Source organism: Peromyscus maniculatus, chromosome 5 (genome assembly GCF_049852395.1).
Source record: "Peromyscus maniculatus bairdii isolate BWxNUB_F1_BW_parent chromosome 5, HU_Pman_BW_mat_3.1, whole genome shotgun sequence".
NCBI classification, from domain to species: Eukaryota; Metazoa; Chordata; class Mammalia; order Rodentia; family Cricetidae; genus Peromyscus; species Peromyscus maniculatus.
In genome coordinates this window covers 59,724,549-59,741,129 of record NC_134856.1, presented here as the reverse complement: position 1 = coordinate 59,741,129, position 16,581 = coordinate 59,724,549, and the positions used below count along the sequence as shown (strand labels likewise).

Below are 16,581 nucleotides of genomic sequence, written 5' to 3'. Positions count from 1 at the left end.
ATGCCAGGAGAGGCCCGCTCCAAACCCAGAGTGACTGCCCAAGGCATGTGGGTAGCCAGGGTGGCATGAAAACAGAGCATATAATATCAATTGCTGTTATTATTATTATTATTATTATTATTATTATTATTATTATTAAAGAACAAGTCCAATTCTTATCTAATAGTCCTAACCTAAAATGTCAACTATTCTTACTCTCAGATACTGACATGGCTAGTCTTTTCTTTCTTCCTTTCTTTCTTTTCTTCTTCTTCTTCTTCTTCTTCTTCTTCTTCTCCTCTTCCTCCTCCTCCTCCTCCTTCTTCTTCTTTTTCTTCCTCCTCCTCCTCCTCTTCTTCTTCTGTTGTTGTTTTTTGAAACAGGGTTACTCTCTCTAGCCCTGGCTGCTCTATAGAACTTGCTCTATAGACCAGACTGGCCTCAAACTCAGAGATTCACCTGCCTCTGCCTCCCAAGTGCTAGGATCAAAAGTGTGCAACACCATGGCCCAGCTATGGTCTATGTTACTGCTGTCTCTTTGCTCCAAAGGTCTAACATCAAACTTGAAACCACAATAAAATCCTGGCCTCTACAACTGTATATCTAATGGTTCTTCAGTCAAAATGTTAAGGTTGTTTTTAGGGGCTGGAGAGATGCCTGAGCAGTCAAGAGAATATGTTGATCTTCCAGAGGACCTGAGTTCAGTTCCCAGCACCCGTATCAGGTGGCTTTCAACACCCTGTAACTCCCAGCTCCATGGGATCTGGTACCTTCTTCTAACCTCCTTGGACCTGTGCACACATACATGCACACACACACACACACACACACACACACACACACACACACACACACAAATTAATAAAGATTATTTCTAATGAAGAATTTTAATAAGCACAAAAAGCTGGCTTGTTTTCTACCCAAATGTCTTCATGTTTGAGCAGTGAGCAAGTATCACTTACATCACTTAATAAAAGTAGTAATGGTGTGCATCCCATCTTTGAAATAGATGTGAACCGATGAGCACAGCATAGAAGCCCAGAAAGATGGAGGCCGCAGGCTGTCTGCTCTGCTGACAGTCCATGGTTCTAATGTGAGGAGGCTTCTACGAGTGTGCCCATTTCTGTGCTTCCTACAAAAGGCAAAACCGACCAGAAATGGAGGAACTAGGAACTAATTTTGTAACACAGCCCCAGCCTTGGCTCTCCTCTCTGAAACCCCTCCCCCTCCCCTCAGATAGCACCTAGCCATGTCCTAGGGCTCAACCCTGCAGAGTGACTGTCCAACCAAAACCTTCCACCTCACAGGCCACCCTCCTGCCTCCAGCCAAGTTCAAATGTCAAAATAAAGCATTCACTAAATCCTACTTTGAGTTTTGAGCTGAGATTTCATGACACAGTCTTTCAAAGTTTAATGCCTTTTTATTTGAGAAACTTTCATAATTCATTATTCTTCTGCAAAAAGACATCATAGGACCTTATAACACACAAACAAATTGGTGTGTTTCAAAGTTCTTTCTGAGATTTACTCTTATTTTCTTAGGACCTACAATTGTGAAAAATGTAGGCTAGAGTATGATTGAGTGACTTATATAGCATTCACAAAGCCCTGAGTTTAATCCCTAGGACTGCATATAGGTAGATAACTAGGTAAACAGACAAATGATAGATGGTAGGTAGATAGATAGATGATAGATAGATAGATAGATAGATAGATAGATAGATAGATAGATAGATAGATAGATAGATAGATAGATGATAAAGATAGATACAAAGGGTAGAAATAGAGATATACGATACACTATTACCTATGACCTGACATAGTCTACTCTTAACCTCGGCTCCACCTGATGCCTCCCCTTCAACCAGTGACTAGAGACACCTGCACCTGGGTTCTAAGCCCTCTGTCCTTGTTTGACAACCTGGGCAACAGGCAGGATGACCACAGACCTTGCTGACCCGAAGCAAAGATGAGGACTGCAACACCAGCCCCACACAGGTTTGGGGAGGACTCCATAGAAGGGCAGGAGAAGTGCCTGGCCCATGCAGTCCCTGCAAACATGGTGCCTGGCATCTGCAGGCTGGCACCAGCCCTACAAGTTCCAGACACTCTGCTTCATTGATGCTAGGGCAACACTCTGGGTGCAGAAGACAGTATTACAGCCCAAGTGTTTTGTTTTCTTTCTTTCTTTCTTTCTTTCTTTCTTTCTTTCTTTCTTTCTTTCTTTCTTTCTTTCTTTCTTTCTGTCTTTCTTTTTTGTAAACAAAAGAGAAAACTTGGCATTGGGGTGACAAGTCAGAAAGCAGGTTTCTCATCCAGGGCTCTTTTTGCTGTGGGCAGAGTCCTGGCTGAACCTCAGTAGTCTCCATGCAAGATGCCAAAGGTCTTTTAAAATATCCGGTTATCCAGACTCCAACCAACTCTCACTGGCATTCCCTTATCACCTCTAGTTATTTAGGTCTTGCATGGTCAAAATAATAATTAAGGACACATGCATAGTGGAGAACACCTGTAATCCCAGCACTTGGGAGGCCAAGGCAGGAGAATAGCAAGCTGGAGGCCAGCCTGGGGTATGCAGTGAGTTTAAGGCTAGCCTAGGGAACGAAGAGATTTTTGAGAACTTACTGTGTATCTCAGTCATTGGGCCAAGGGCTTCCTGTTCCCCTACTACATTAAACCCTTTAACAACCCTACTGAGGATGCAGGGAAATCCACTCTATTTTACGAATCGGCAAACTGAGACAGGAGTCTAGGACTGGGGTACAGAGACTCTCAGCCCACACCCCACCGCCAATCCTGTTTTCCAATTCCCATTTGCAAAAATGTCTTCACACAACCTAGTTAAGGAGACCGGGAGGCTGGTGATTAGTGTCCCTTTCACAGATGAGGAAACAGAGGCTCCAGGGGCTAAAAGAAGCACCTCAGTCCCTTGCCTTCTCTCCTTCACCACTGCATGCCCTAACTGCAAAGCCCCAGTCTCAAGCAGGGCTCCATGCTTGGTTTTTGTTCCGTTTTGACTTTGGTTTTTGAGATAGTGTCTCATTTTGTAGCCCAGGCTGTCCTAGAAAAATCTCTGCAATCCTCTGGTCTCAGTCTCTCAAGTGCTAGTTATTAGAGGCGTGTGCTACCATCATGCTCATTTCCTCAGCTTTCTGACAGTGATTTGCTGAGGTCTCTTCATTGCTAAAAAGGGGCCACCCACTTAACTCGATGTCATCACTGGGGTTTGGTAGGTGCCCCAGGCTGATAGAGGAAATGGAGTGGGTCTGTCTGTTCGGCCCGCGCTGCCCGGCGCGTCACAGTCCACAATCGGAAGTGGGCGGCGAGCAGCCCCCCGGGAAGTGCGGGCTGCAATTCTCCACATCTCTCCCAACCTCGCCCTGTGTCCCCGCAGGATCTGCGCCGGCCACCCGAGGCTGGCTGCAGGGAGACCCGGGACCGACCCACACTCGGGCGTACTCCAAGCCTGCCGGGCCACCCCGACACGCGCTGGGAAGAAGCGACCTGGTGCGCCCTCCCCTGACTGCGCTCCGGGATCGTCCGTGGTCACCGGGCTGGGACGTGCTAGGACAGGAGCTGCAGTGGCAGCTGGAGACGCGACCGCCCTCACCCTGCACGCCCCGCTCCCTGCCTCGGTTTCCCTCCCCTGCACCAGGACGAGTAGGACCAGAGTTGTAACCCGAGCCACGCCCGGATTTCGGCAGGCCGCGTTCGCCCTCCTCGTGACTCCCCGGCCCTACCTGCGCCGTGGCTCCGGCCGTGGACCGGAGCGCCCCGGGGACCCCCACCCTGCATCGTGCCGCCTGCTGCGCCCGTGCCGGCGGCGCTGGAGGCCGCGGGAGGCGGTGGGAAACGGGCAGGGGGCAGAGCCGAGGGGAGGCTCCTTCCTCCTTGCCAGGACCGCCGCTTCCTCTCCAGCCTCGGCCCCTTGCACGCCTGCCCGCCAGCACGCGCGCGCGCCGCCCCTCGCGGCTCCCAGACCGCAGGGCTCAGAAAGTTTTGCTTTTCACTTGGGCGAAACCAAGAGGGGAAGTGAGATGGGGCTGGGTGTCCAGGGACCGAAAGACGGGGCGCTTTCCCAGAGCCTGAGAGTGAAAGAAAGGATGGAGGAGAAGACAGAGACTCCTTCCTATCAAGCCGGGTGAAGCGGGAAGAAAAGTGACAGATGACAGGGCGCGGAGGGGGTGGGGTGGGGGGAGCGGAGCAGCTGTTCAAAAATGACTTGTGACTCCAATGTTGAGACTCCCTGGCAGCGCTGGGCTGCCCGATCACACAGGCCTTGGCCCTTGCCAAGCTCGTGGCAGCTGGCTCGCCTCCTCCATCTCTTCCCTTTGGCTCCTTCAGCGAAGCACCTGCTACAGGACAGTGGGTACAGGGGCCAGGCCCTTCATGACCTCGACTCTGGACCCGGAGGCAGGAATAAGCCTACAAAACTGAACTTAATGAAGTAGTCAGCCAGAAGTCCAAGGCCTGGAGCCCTAGCTGTGGGTGGAGCCTGGAGCAGAAGCGGGCGTTGTGAAGAAGCATGGGAGAGTTTCTGCAGAAGAGAGGGACCTGTGGCAGCTAGAAGAGGGACCAGGCCCTGGGAGAGGTGGTGCAGGGTACATTGTCTGTTACGAGGGGCCTGCGGGACAGCACAGGTCGATGGGGCTAAGTAAATAAAGACATGAGCAGAGAGTCTGGATTTAGTGCAGCGGGTGACCGGGTTGGAAAAGGCACTCAGTCGGTGTCCTAACTCACTTCAACTGTCAATGTGACATAGCCTAGGGTCATGTGAGAAGAGAGCCTGAGTCCATGATTGCCTAGATCAATTTGGCCTGCAGCATGTCTGTAAGAAATGTCCTGACAGCTAACTGGTGTAGGAAGACCCAGCCCACTGTGGACTATTTACTAAGATGGGTAGTCTTGAACTATATAAGGAAGCCCGCTGAACAGAAGCCCATCTATGAGCCAGCTGGCAAACAGCATCCTCCGTGGATCCTGCCGTACCTCCTTGGCAGGGAAGTGAGTTCTTGGTTGGAGGTTAATGCTGTGTGGAATAGCAAGCAGACCTGCCTTCAGATCCCTGCCTTGACTCCCCTCCATGATGGGCTGTGATCTGGAGTAAGTTAAATTTAACCCTTTCCTGCCCTGAAAGGTATCCCACAGTCAATATAGTTAAATTGGCCAACCTGCCATAGAACATTCCCAGATATATCTGACCCACACCCAAGGATAGCCAGGAATACCTCCCAATACATAACATAAACTGTCTTAAGACAGGGGGCTGGAAAGATGGCCGGGCAGTTCAGAGCACATGCTGTTCTTGCCAAGGACCAGAGTTCAGTTTCACAGCAACTATATTGAGCAGCTCACACCCACCTGTCACTCCAGCTCCAGAGGACTGATCTGATGCCCTCTTCTGGCTATCACTGGTACTCACACACAGAGACAGACACATACACACACACACACACACACACACACACACACAATGAAAGAAAAGCATTTTTTAAAAATGTAAAATACTACCAGAATCAGATTTTTAAACTCAATTGCCACCTTGTTTGTGAGTACCTGTCTACACACATACTCACATATGCACACACATAAAAGTGAAGGTAGTTTTGTCTCCCGTGAGTGCTCACCAGGAGGTGACCTCAAGCGGAGGACTTCAATAACCGAGTAGATGGATGGCGTGATCTGAAGTTAGCACCAGTCTCTTTCTCCAGCTGCCCTGTTGTTACCCATGCATTCGTGGTGGCCATGGAGGCAGGGATCAACATGGCACTGGACTCAGCAACCTAGATCTCTATTCAACAAGACCCACCCAGCCACAGCAGCCACTGTGCCTGATCTGCCAGCAGCAAAGATCAACACAGAGTCTCCAACACGGCACTGCTCCCTGGAGGTCAGCCAGCTTCCTGGTGGCTGCTTCCTTACATTAAACCACTTCCATCACAGAAGAGGCAGAACCGTGTCCTTATTAAAATATAGTCTTTTCTCATATGACATTTCTGCTATATCCCATGGCCCTTGGTTCATGCCTTGTAATCTTGGAGAGAATACATGGGAGACTTATTGCCATAAGCTCAAGGCCAGCCTAGGGCTACATTCATTTGTTTATTTTAAAACATGTTAATTGGTTTAGAATATGAATATCTGAAGCCTTGCAGAGATGCTTGTCTGCCATTGCACATTGCACAATGCAGAGAGGCATTGTCCACACTGCCCTGCTCCCACAGAGTGACCCTCACAGCAGAGCAGCATGGTGACAGGCCACACTCATTACAGTCCCTACCATGCCAGAGTTGGCAGGCAGTAGGATGGCCTTCTGAGGTCTCCATTACATCCCCAGGGAAGTGCAACATCCAGAAGGGTCGGCTGTAGGTTATGGGAATTATTGTCCAGTATGACAGGCTGGATTCTTGGGCCCAGGAGTCAGGAGGAAGTAGAGCAGAACTCCTGTTCACCCTTGAGGATCTACTGGCAACGTGTGCACATCCTAGCTCCACACTCTCATGCCCTGATGGTCAGTGTTGTGACACTCCCCCACCCCCAAAGGGTGACACTGTATTAAGGTTCTTAAGTGTGATTAACCACAACCAATATAATCCACATTAAGTACAAGGAGTTTTGCTAAGGATCCAGGCAGTTCACAGAGTCGGGAAGCAGGGTTAGGTTGGTGCTCTGCAAAAACCAGAGCCAGCGTGAGGATGCCAGAGACCCCGGCAGCACCATCACTGCTGTTCTTCTGGTAACTCCTGCTTCTCGTTACTCGGGGCTTCACGGGTTTCAAATCCAGCCACATGGAGAACATGACCCACTTGGAGCCAACTCCAAACCTCCAGGAATGAGATCCCATTTGATCCAGTATAGGCTGGAGCCTACTACTCATGCCTCCAGGGTATTCAGATGGAGCCACCTAGGAACACTGGACAACACAGGGGTGAGGGGACTCTATGAGCAAGACAGCTATCCCAAAACTCACCTGCACTAAATGTCATGGTGAGGACCAGCCACTGTGAGTCCTGCTGCTTCAAGCAAACAAGTGACACCTTTAGTTTCCTCTGCTTTTGACTCTCATTCTGGATGCTGAGGTAGGTAAATGTCTCCACACAAAGGGTTACTGAGCACACAAGGAGATCACCGCTCTATCAACAAGTTAAACATTGTTGGAAAACTCTTCCTACTCTTCATGAGAGCAGAGATGGACTCTCAAAGAATAAGTAATATCGGAGGCCCCAGCCCAGAGTCTGTATCCACCACTGGCCAAATCCACAATTGTTCTTCGTATAGAAATTGCATAATCCACATATCACATTTGCATGTGATATGCATATTAAAGTCAAGAGGTTTGCATCTGCAGCCATGAACTCAGAGGACAACATGTAAAACTCTTTTCCAAGTCGACGAATTTCAAAAGTCACGTTTGAGCACACAGGACTCTCTTAGGAGTTGATCGGGTAACGAGTCACACCTGCTGAGCACCTCATACACGCTGGGTACCGCTCTACCCAGACTAATCTTGTTATATTTATTTCACCTTTACAGACAGCTCAGCTAGTGAGGGCTAGAGCTTGCTGGAGCTCTTGCAGGAGGCACAGCAGGAGGTGAGCGGGAGGATAGGGACCGGAGAAAACAGAAAGCACATAAGAAAGAAGCCTTTTATCATGAAGGGGTGTTGGATTTTGTCAAATGCCTTTTCTGCATCTAGTGAGATGATCATGTGGTTTTTTTCTTTGAGTTTGTTTATATGGTGTATTACATTGATGGACTTTCGTATGTTGAACCACCCTTGCATCCCTGGGATGAAGCCTACTTGATCATGGTGGATAATTGTTCTGATGTGTTCTTGGAGTCTGTTTGCCAGTATTTTATTGAGTATTTTTGCATCAATGTTCATGAGGGAGATCGGTCTGTAGTTCTCTTTCTTTGTTGCATCCTTGTTTGGTTTAGGAATCAGGGTAATTGTAGCCTCATAGAAGGAGTTTGGTAATGTTCCTTCTGTTTCTATTATGTGGAACAATTTAGAGAGTATTGGTATTAACTCTTCTTTGAAGATCTGGTAGAATTCTGCGCTGAAACCATCTGGTCCTGGGCTTTTTTTGGTTGGGAGACCTTTAATGACTGTTTCTATTTCCTTAGGGGTTATTGGACTATTTAAATAGTTTATCTGGTCTTGATTAAACTTAGGTATGTGGTATCTATCCAGAAAAATGTCCATTTCTTTTAGGTTTTCCAGTTTTGTGGAGTAGAGGTTTTTGAAATATGACCTTATAATTCTCTGGATTTCCTCAATGTCTGTTGTTATGTCCCCCTTTTCATTTCTGATTTTGTTGATTTGGATTCTCTCTCTCTGTCTTTTGGTTAGTTGAAGCCAAGGTTGGATAAAGCACGGGGACAAATAACCAAATGAATGGAAGCACAGGATCTATGAACCAAAGACTGAGGGGCCCCCAACTGGATCAGGCCACCTGAACGGGTGAGACAGTCATTTGGCTTGATCTGTTTGGGAGGCAGCTGTGCATTGGTGCCAGGTCCTGGGCTCGTTGCATGAGTTGGCTGTTTGAATCCTGGGACTTATGCAGGGACACTTGGCTCGGTCTGGGAGGGGGGAATGGACCTGCCTGGACTGAGTCTACCAGGTCAACCCCGGTCCTCGGGGGAGACCTTGATCTGGAGGAGGTGGGAATGGGGGGTGGGCTGGGGGGAGGGGTGGGCGAGAGGGGGAAAACAGGGGATTCTGTGGCTATTATGTTGAACTGAATGGTGTTGTAAAATAATAATAATAATAATAATAATAATAATAATAAAACCAAAAAAAAATGGGAAAAAAAAAAAAAAAAAGAAAGAAGCCAGTTGACAATGTAAGACTGGAAACCCCTCACCTGTGCGGCATGTGGCCAGCAGAGCATGTGCAGAAAGTGTGATGCATAAATGGCCTGAGGAAGCATGACCTAGGAAGGGTCATGGGCTTCACAGCAGCCGCCTTTTCCTCACTTCACTGGCTCACCCCCACTTCCAGCTGTGTGCTGCCTTGCCTTCTCTCCGGGGGGGAAGAGGGATGTACATGCTATAACACGCACCTGGAGGTCAGAGGACAGCTCTCGGGATTCAGCCTGCTTCTTCTACCATATGAGTTCCTTAGATGGAGTTCAGGCCATCAGGGTTGACAGCAAGTGCCTCTGCCAGCTGAGCTGTCTGGCAGAACCAAACCACGTCTATTTCTCACAGCGTGTTCCTGGTACGCTCCTCTGTCCCGAGGCCTAAGCACCTGGAAGCTTCAGCGGGAACATCGTGCCCCTGGATTCAGCTCAGTCGCTGTAACAGAGATTCAAACCCAGGCAATCAGGCCGTGGAAGGCAGGTGTCCAGCTAGCAGGACACACTGAACTAGACCAAACTGGCATTGATTTGCTCCTCTGTAGTGGGACCTGTAGGATATAAATCATGTATATGGCCACATTTTTCTGCATAGCATCCCTCCCCCTGCTTGTGTTCCACAGTGGGCGGAAGGAGATCACATGGGTGGTGAGAGCCATGCCCAGCAGGCATTGGGTTCACCTTCCTCCTCTGGGTCTAATCCTAAACTCTTTAAGAAGTCATGCCCGCTTCATCCAGGCAGCCTCCAGCTGGAGCCCGTTGGAACGTGCTAGCTAAATTGGGATTGTGATGGGAGGCAGACTGGGAGATTTATCCCTCAAGGGTCCTGTGCATTCTCAGTGTGGCAAAGACAAATAGTACAGGGTATTCCCAGCTCACCGCCAGGCTGGTGGAAGAAAGATCCTCACTGAGAACAATGGCAAGGCCTAGACAATTCTGGGAAATTTAATCATCTAAAAGAGATCTTTCTTTTAAAAAAAAATAATAATAAAATAAACTTGAATGAATTGAAGAAGAGTAATCTGTCTTCAACCCCGGAAATCATGTAGACAGCATGAAGACACCCATCTGTGAATGCCTGGAAGAAGGAAGCAGCTTCCCACTTAGACCAGAATCAAATAACAGCCACAAAGGACATCAAGGTGGCTTAGACCAACACATCACAGAACAGCCATCCTTCAGCCTTGTCAGCAGCCCGTCTCAGGAAGATGAACCTGAGGCACTAGAGGAGGCTTCGGACTTCCAGAGTTTCCCCGGAAACCCACTCCACTCCCTAATGCAGACTCATCTTCCCTTGTGGGTGACTGTCTCTCCCACAGATTTGCTTTCAGAATGGGTTGATGTCATCCAATGGCCAAGGCTATTAGGGAAGGGTTTCTGAACTTTATTCTGCATAGAGATGCAATACTCAAAGACTGTTAGCCCATTTCTGCTTCAGTTACCACAGTAATTTTGGTTGGTTGGTTGGTTGATTGGTTGGTATGTTGGTTGGTTGGTTGGTTGGTTGGTTGGTTTGGAGGGTTTCTTGCTTATTCATAAATGACAGAAGACAACACAAAGACAGAAGAGCACAAGTGCAGGTCACTATCTCAGGACCACATGGGACAAAAAACTCATCTATACCACACATAGGTCAGAGACCTTGAGCTCCATATCCTGGTCAACTGGGTGTCATCTACTTGAGATGGACCTTGATGACTTGACAGATAGGGAGGACATGCTCAGCCAGGTCCCCATCATATGAGCCATCTGGCAGGAGCCCAGCTCACTTCATTCTGTTGGTACCTTTCAACATCCTGGGACTTAGGGGACAATTCCCTTCTAAAGTGATCTACCCAAGCGAGGCTTAATGCTGAGAAGTCTGGACCTATTTGTTTATAGTAAGGAGGAATGATACATATGGATAAAGTAGAGACTCAAATAGAAACTTACTGGGCTGGGGAGCTGGGTCGCTCAGTTGGCAGAGTGCTTGCCTCTTATTCACCAAGCCCTGGGTTCCATCTCCAGTGCCACATAAGCCAGGCACAGTGATGCACACACCTGAGGGCAGCATTCAGGAGCTGGAGGCAAAAGATCAATTTAAACATATCACCAGCTACAAAGGTCTGAGGCCAGCCTGGGCTACAAGAAACCCTGTCTCCAAAAAATAAACAAACAAATATTCAGTCAGGGTCACCAGCATTCCCATTGTGTTTCAAAACCTTTCCTGGTGAGGTGTGTGTGATTTTCTGAAGCTTGTAGAGAGGAGCTAAAGTCAGTCGTGGCACCTCACGGATTGGGTGACACGGATCAGTGTCTAGGTACAAGCCTGCAGAGGCCTCAGCTCTTTGGGTGATAGACAGAGACACATTGGGGGAAAAAAGAAGAAGGAGGAGGAGGAGGAGGAGAAGAAGAAGAAGAAGAAGAAAAAGCCTGTTTTGGGCTAGGGAAATGCTCAGGGGTTAAGAGCACTGGCTGCTCTTCCAGACCTGGATTAGGTTCCCATCACACACTTGGCAGCTGATAAGTGCCGCTAATTCCAGTTCCAGAGAACCTAACATCATTTTCCAGCTTCCAAGGGCACTGCATGTACATGGTACACAGACTTACATGCAGGCAAAATACCCATACCCATAAAATAAAAATAAATAATTTTTTTAAAGTATTTTGAGCTCAGAAGTATGTAGGGAGTAAATTCACAGTGGGCTGGAGTGGCTGCAGATGACTTCCCAGAGAAGAAGAAAGAGAGATGAATGACTGAAGACATACAAAGATTGACAGCTGAGTGAAGAAACTTGAGAAATGTGAATGGCTGGACCTGTGGAAGTCCGGGAAGTGGATTTTCATTCTCATTTATCTTCAGGGTTAGATAAGGTTATCTAACAACAATCACTCTAAATGTCTTCTTACTTTTTCACATTTGTATATAATATCATTTTACCAAAATTAACTCCTTCAAAACTTCCCCTATCTGTATCCGGGAGCTGGGGGGGGGGGGGGCTTGATTTGGAGTCTTCAAAGCAGTATCTCACCCTATCAACCCAGGCTGGCTGCACCCTATTAGCCCAGGTTGGCTTAGATCTCATTATGTACCCCCAAGGAGGCCTTGAACTCAAAGCAATTCTCCTGCCTCAGCCCCTCAAGCACTAGGATTACAGGTATGAGGTCTCTATTTGTATTTTCAATTTTTTTCTTCCCTTCTGCATGAAGTGCTGGGGTCAAAAGTGTGTGTGTGTGTGTGTGTGTGTGTGTGTGTGTGTGTGTGTGTGTGTTTACATTTATTCAGTTGTAGTGGAGGGTCTGTGTGCTATAGCACTAATGCGGAGAAGAGGCAAATTTGCCAGGGATCCAACACAGGTCCATCGGACATAGCAACAAGCAACTTTATCTACTGAGCCATTTCACCAGCCCCTCCTATTTTTATGTAAGATTCTTTAAATTTAAATTTTTAATACATATTATAATAGTATTACCACATGACAACATACATGTTGGGCTTTTTGTTTAGTTTAGTTTTGATTTTTTTGAAACAGGAGTTTTCTGTGTAGCCCTGACTGTCCTGGAACGGGCTCTGTAAACCAGGCTGGCCTCAAACTCAGAGATTCCCCTGCCTCTGTCCCCAAGTGCTGGGATTAAAGGTATGTGCCACCATGTCCAGCCCTAGAAATGGAAGGGAGACATGGGAGAAAATTAGAATCCACCCCCTGCTAGCTCACACAACCAGAGTAGGGTTGTTGGGTTTTTTTGGGGGGGAGGGGAAGCAGTTCTTGAGCCACAGAAGTTCCTCTGCCTATGCTTCTCGAAGGTTGGACCTAAGAGAATGAGCCGCTACACCCAGACAGCATTTTGAAAATTCAAATAGGGCAGAAAAGAACAGACTAGAACATAAGGGACTGTCCAAAGAGCTGTCCTGAAACACTCTGGGGTTGAGTTCTTGCAACAACCCCTTCCTCCTGATAGGAGGTTGTTTTTCTCTTGACGTTTTAAAAGAAAGCATGAATGAACAACTATAAATACGTGGTTTTTGCTTCGGTCAAAATACTCTTTAAAATGAATAGAAGGGACACGAGTTTCTCAGTAGCAGCCACAAGGAGGCAGACGTTGACTAAAAATCCTGCACCAGGCAGCATCCGCGGTGGACCCTTCCTTCTAGGAGTTGCTGGGAAATGGTGACTTTTCCTAGGTCCTCTCCTCTGTGCCCAGCACCTGACCTCCAGACCTTTGCCTGGGGCACTCTCGGCCTGTGCAGATGGAACCTGAGCATCAAACTCTCAGCTTCCATGGGTACAGGATGAGGGCTGAAGGTAAGGGGTAGGCACCGAAGGGTCAGACAAGGGGAGTGTATTCAGATACTGCTCCCAGTACCAAACGCAGGAGACAAGTGGGAGAGGCCGGGCTCTTCCTCCAGAGCAGAGCAAAGCAGGTTCATCTCTGGTCCAGGATAGAAAAGCTAGCCAACTTCTGCTCCGAGGGGAGAGTCGTTCCTCTATCAACACTTTTGGGATCTCTTTTGCACGTTAGTCTGTGCCATAGTATACAGCAGATGCTCAAAAAAGACCTACCGATTTGACATGTCCCCAGATATATTTCCCAGTCCTTAACTAGTCCCTGAGCTGGCACAGTGTCTAAACACCCAGGGGAACAGGGGTGGCTTACAGATGCAGGAAGATTTTGAGGTCATGGCCAGCCTGGGATCCATAGGCAGGCACCAGGAAAAAAAATACAAATAAGTGCATATTCACACTTCCCGCTATGACACCATGTTGAGTGAATAAAAACATGGAGAACAAAACAAGTGGGCAAGTAAAAGAAGGTGTTTAAGTCAAAAAAGCAAACAGCAGCAGCCCAGAGGGAATGTCTTCCTAAAAGTTTAATCTGAGAAAACCTGTGCGTGTGCGTGTGCGTGTGCGTGTGCGTGTACGTGTGCGTGTGCGTGTGTGTGTGTGTGTGTGTGTGTGTGTGTTTAGCAGTCAACAATATGTGTGTCTTCTTAAAATACTCTATTTTTATTTATTGTTTTTGTTTCTGTTTTGTTTGTTTAAGACAGGGTCTCACTATGTAGCCTTGGTTGGCCTGGAACTCACTATGTAGACCAGGCTGGCCTCCAACTCACAGAGATCTGCCTGTCTCTGCCTCCCCAAGTGCTGGGATACACCAAGCCCAATTTTTTGTTACTGTTTGGTTTTTTAAGACAAGGTTTCTATGTAGCCATGGCTGTCCTAGAACTCTATGTAGCCATGGCTGTCCTGGAACTTGTCATGTAGACCAGGCTGGCCTCCACCTCATAGACACCCACCTGCCCCTGCCTCCTGAGTGCTATGGTTAAAGGCCACTATGCCCAGTTCACCTTTACTTTTTGAAACAGGGTCTCTCGGTGAACCTGGAACTCACTGATTCAGCTATGCTGGCTGGCCAGTGAGCCACTGGCATCCTCCTGTCTCCTTCCCTGTGCTAGGATTACAGAGGCTCACTGCTGTGAGCTTTTACAAGGTCCTAGAGAGGGAACTCGGGTTGTCATACCTATACAGCAACACTTTGCCAACTGAGTTATCTCCCTCAGGCCCCGGAGAAAATATTTTAATAGAAACCCCAAACTCTACAAAAGTGGACATGTAAGCCTAAATATTTGAATAAGTAGCAATTATAACATGTCAATTTGAAGATCAGATTACTAGCTATACTGAAAATCATTTGAAAACTGGTCACATGAGAAAAATCGGGGGCTGGATAGATGGTTCAGCAGTTGAGAGTGCTTGCTGCCCTTATGGAGGACTTAAGTCTGGCTCCTAGTACATACATGAAGTGACTCACAACCACCTACAACTCTAACTCCAGGAGATCTGACACCCTCCTCTGGGCACCCACACTCATGTGCGCATACCCACACAGAGATGCACATATACATAACTTCTTTTAAGTGAGAAAGTCACAAATAGTTAGTTTCTGGGTTTTCTAGATATGACTACCAGACTCACTGTGGGCAACAGACCAAGCAGAATATTGCTTGTCTATTGATGTGTGCCAGTAGTGAGGGTTAGAAACAAATGTATGGTGTTTTCATTACTTTTGCCAAGAATTCAGCTCTCAGTGAATGTGTCGACTACAGACAAAGCCCAGGACCTACTGTGGGGATTTTTTTAAATCAGAACCTCTTCGTCTTGCAGTTGCCACAACAGGAAAATTTACTTCCAAATGAACTACTAAAATTTCCTTCACTAACTAAAGATTATTCTTTATTAACAAGATACAGTGACTCACACCTGTCATCCCAACACTCGGAAGACTGAAGCAGGGGGATCGCTGCAAGTGAACCCAGTTTGGGCAATAGCTTGAGACTCTGTTTCAAATCAAAACCAAACAATAAGGATTATCTGGGGCTGGAGAGATGGCTCAGTGGTTAAGAGCACTGGCTGCCTTTGCAGAGGACCCGGATTCAATTCCCAGATCCCCCATGGTGGCTCACAACTATCCATAACTCCAGTTCTAAGGGATCCAATACCCTCTTCTGAATATTTGGGCACCAGACATGCATGTGGTACACATACATACATGCAGGCAAAACACATGAAATCAACTAACTCTAAATTTTTATAAGATTTTGTTTTCTAACAAAAGCCACATGTTTATATTTTGTTTCGAATCTTAAATCTGTAATAAAATGTTCATGAATACATAAATGTCCTTCAGCAAGACAGGAGGCTGTTGCCATGGAAGGTCCCCATTCTTGACAGTCACAGCACAGAAGGTGTCCTGTTGTGATCTGTTGTTGTTGTTGTTGTTTTTAACTCTTTGGCTCTTTAACTCTTTTTTTCTTTGCTCTTTTGGGGGGCCTGCCACCCAGCTCCCAAGTAAATCACACACGGAGTCTTATTCTTACTTATGGATGCCTGGCCTTAGCTTGGCTTATTTCTAGCCAGCTTTGCTTAACTTAAATTATCCCGTCTATCTTTTGCCTCTGAGCTTTTACCTTTCTCTATTTCTGTGTACCTTTCTTTACTTCTTACTCTGTGGCTTGTGTACTGGGTGGCTGGCCCCTTGAGTCCTCCTCCTCTGCTCCTAGATCCTTCTCCCAGATTTCTCCTCCTATTTATTCTCTCTGCCTGCCAGCCCCCCATCCTTCCTCCTGCCTTGCTATTGCTGTTCAGCTCTTTATTAGACGAATCAGGTATTTTAGACAGGCAAAGTAACCCAGCTTCACAGAGTTAAATAAATGCAACATAAAAGAATGCAACACATCTTTGCATCATTAAAACAAATGTTCCACAGCATAAACAAATGTAACACATCTTTTTTTTTTTTTTTTTTTTTTTTTTTTTTTGGTTTTTCGAGACAGGGTTTCTCTGCGTAGCTTTGCACCTTTCCTGGAGCTCACTTGGTAGCCCAGGCTGGCCTTGAACTCACAGAAATCTGCCTGGCTCTGCCTCCCGAGTGCTGGGATTAAAGGCATGTGCCACCACCATCCGGCTAATGTAACACATCTTAAAATAATATTCCATAACAGTGTCCTTCTTCCCAAAACACAAAGTGAACCATCTCAGCCTGCCTTTCCAGTAGAGAATGAGTGACCTGTCCTCTGCTGGCTACTTATATGTGAAGAAAAGTGAGCTTCTTAGGGCAGGATCCAGAACCTGCAACCCCAGGATCAGGGGGAGACCAGGGCAGAGGCTTATGAAGCCAGCTGAAACATGGCTTCCTGCAGCTCTGTGCACAGCCTCCAGATCCTCCAGGCCCACAGAGCATAGAGAATGGGCAGCAGGCT

The 16,581-nt window shown here is 47.3% G+C and overlaps 1 protein-coding gene and 1 long non-coding RNA gene across 4 annotated transcripts in view; both read right to left on the bottom strand.

The window, feature by feature from the left end:
* Disc1 (DISC1 scaffold protein) overlaps positions 1-4,399 on the bottom strand; it is a 209,802-nt gene extending 205,403 nt beyond the window's left edge. For all 3 annotated transcript variants that reach the window (XM_042277873.2, XM_076572336.1, XM_076572337.1), the window contains exon 1: positions 3,720-4,399. In XM_042277873.2, the coding sequence (XP_042133807.2) occupies positions 3,720-3,774 (55 nt within the window). In that variant the 5' untranslated portion in view covers positions 3,775-4,399. The remainder of the gene's footprint in view (positions 1-3,719) is intronic.
* Positions 4,400-6,067: 1,668 nt separating this feature from the next.
* On the bottom strand, positions 6,068-9,334 carry LOC143273349 (uncharacterized). Its single transcript, XR_013051382.1, has 2 exons — positions 9,048-9,334; positions 6,068-6,883 (listed from the first exon to the last, which is right to left on the bottom strand). It is a non-coding gene; the product is annotated as an uncharacterized LOC143273349 (long non-coding RNA).
* Positions 9,335-16,581: the final 7,247 nt, after the last annotated feature.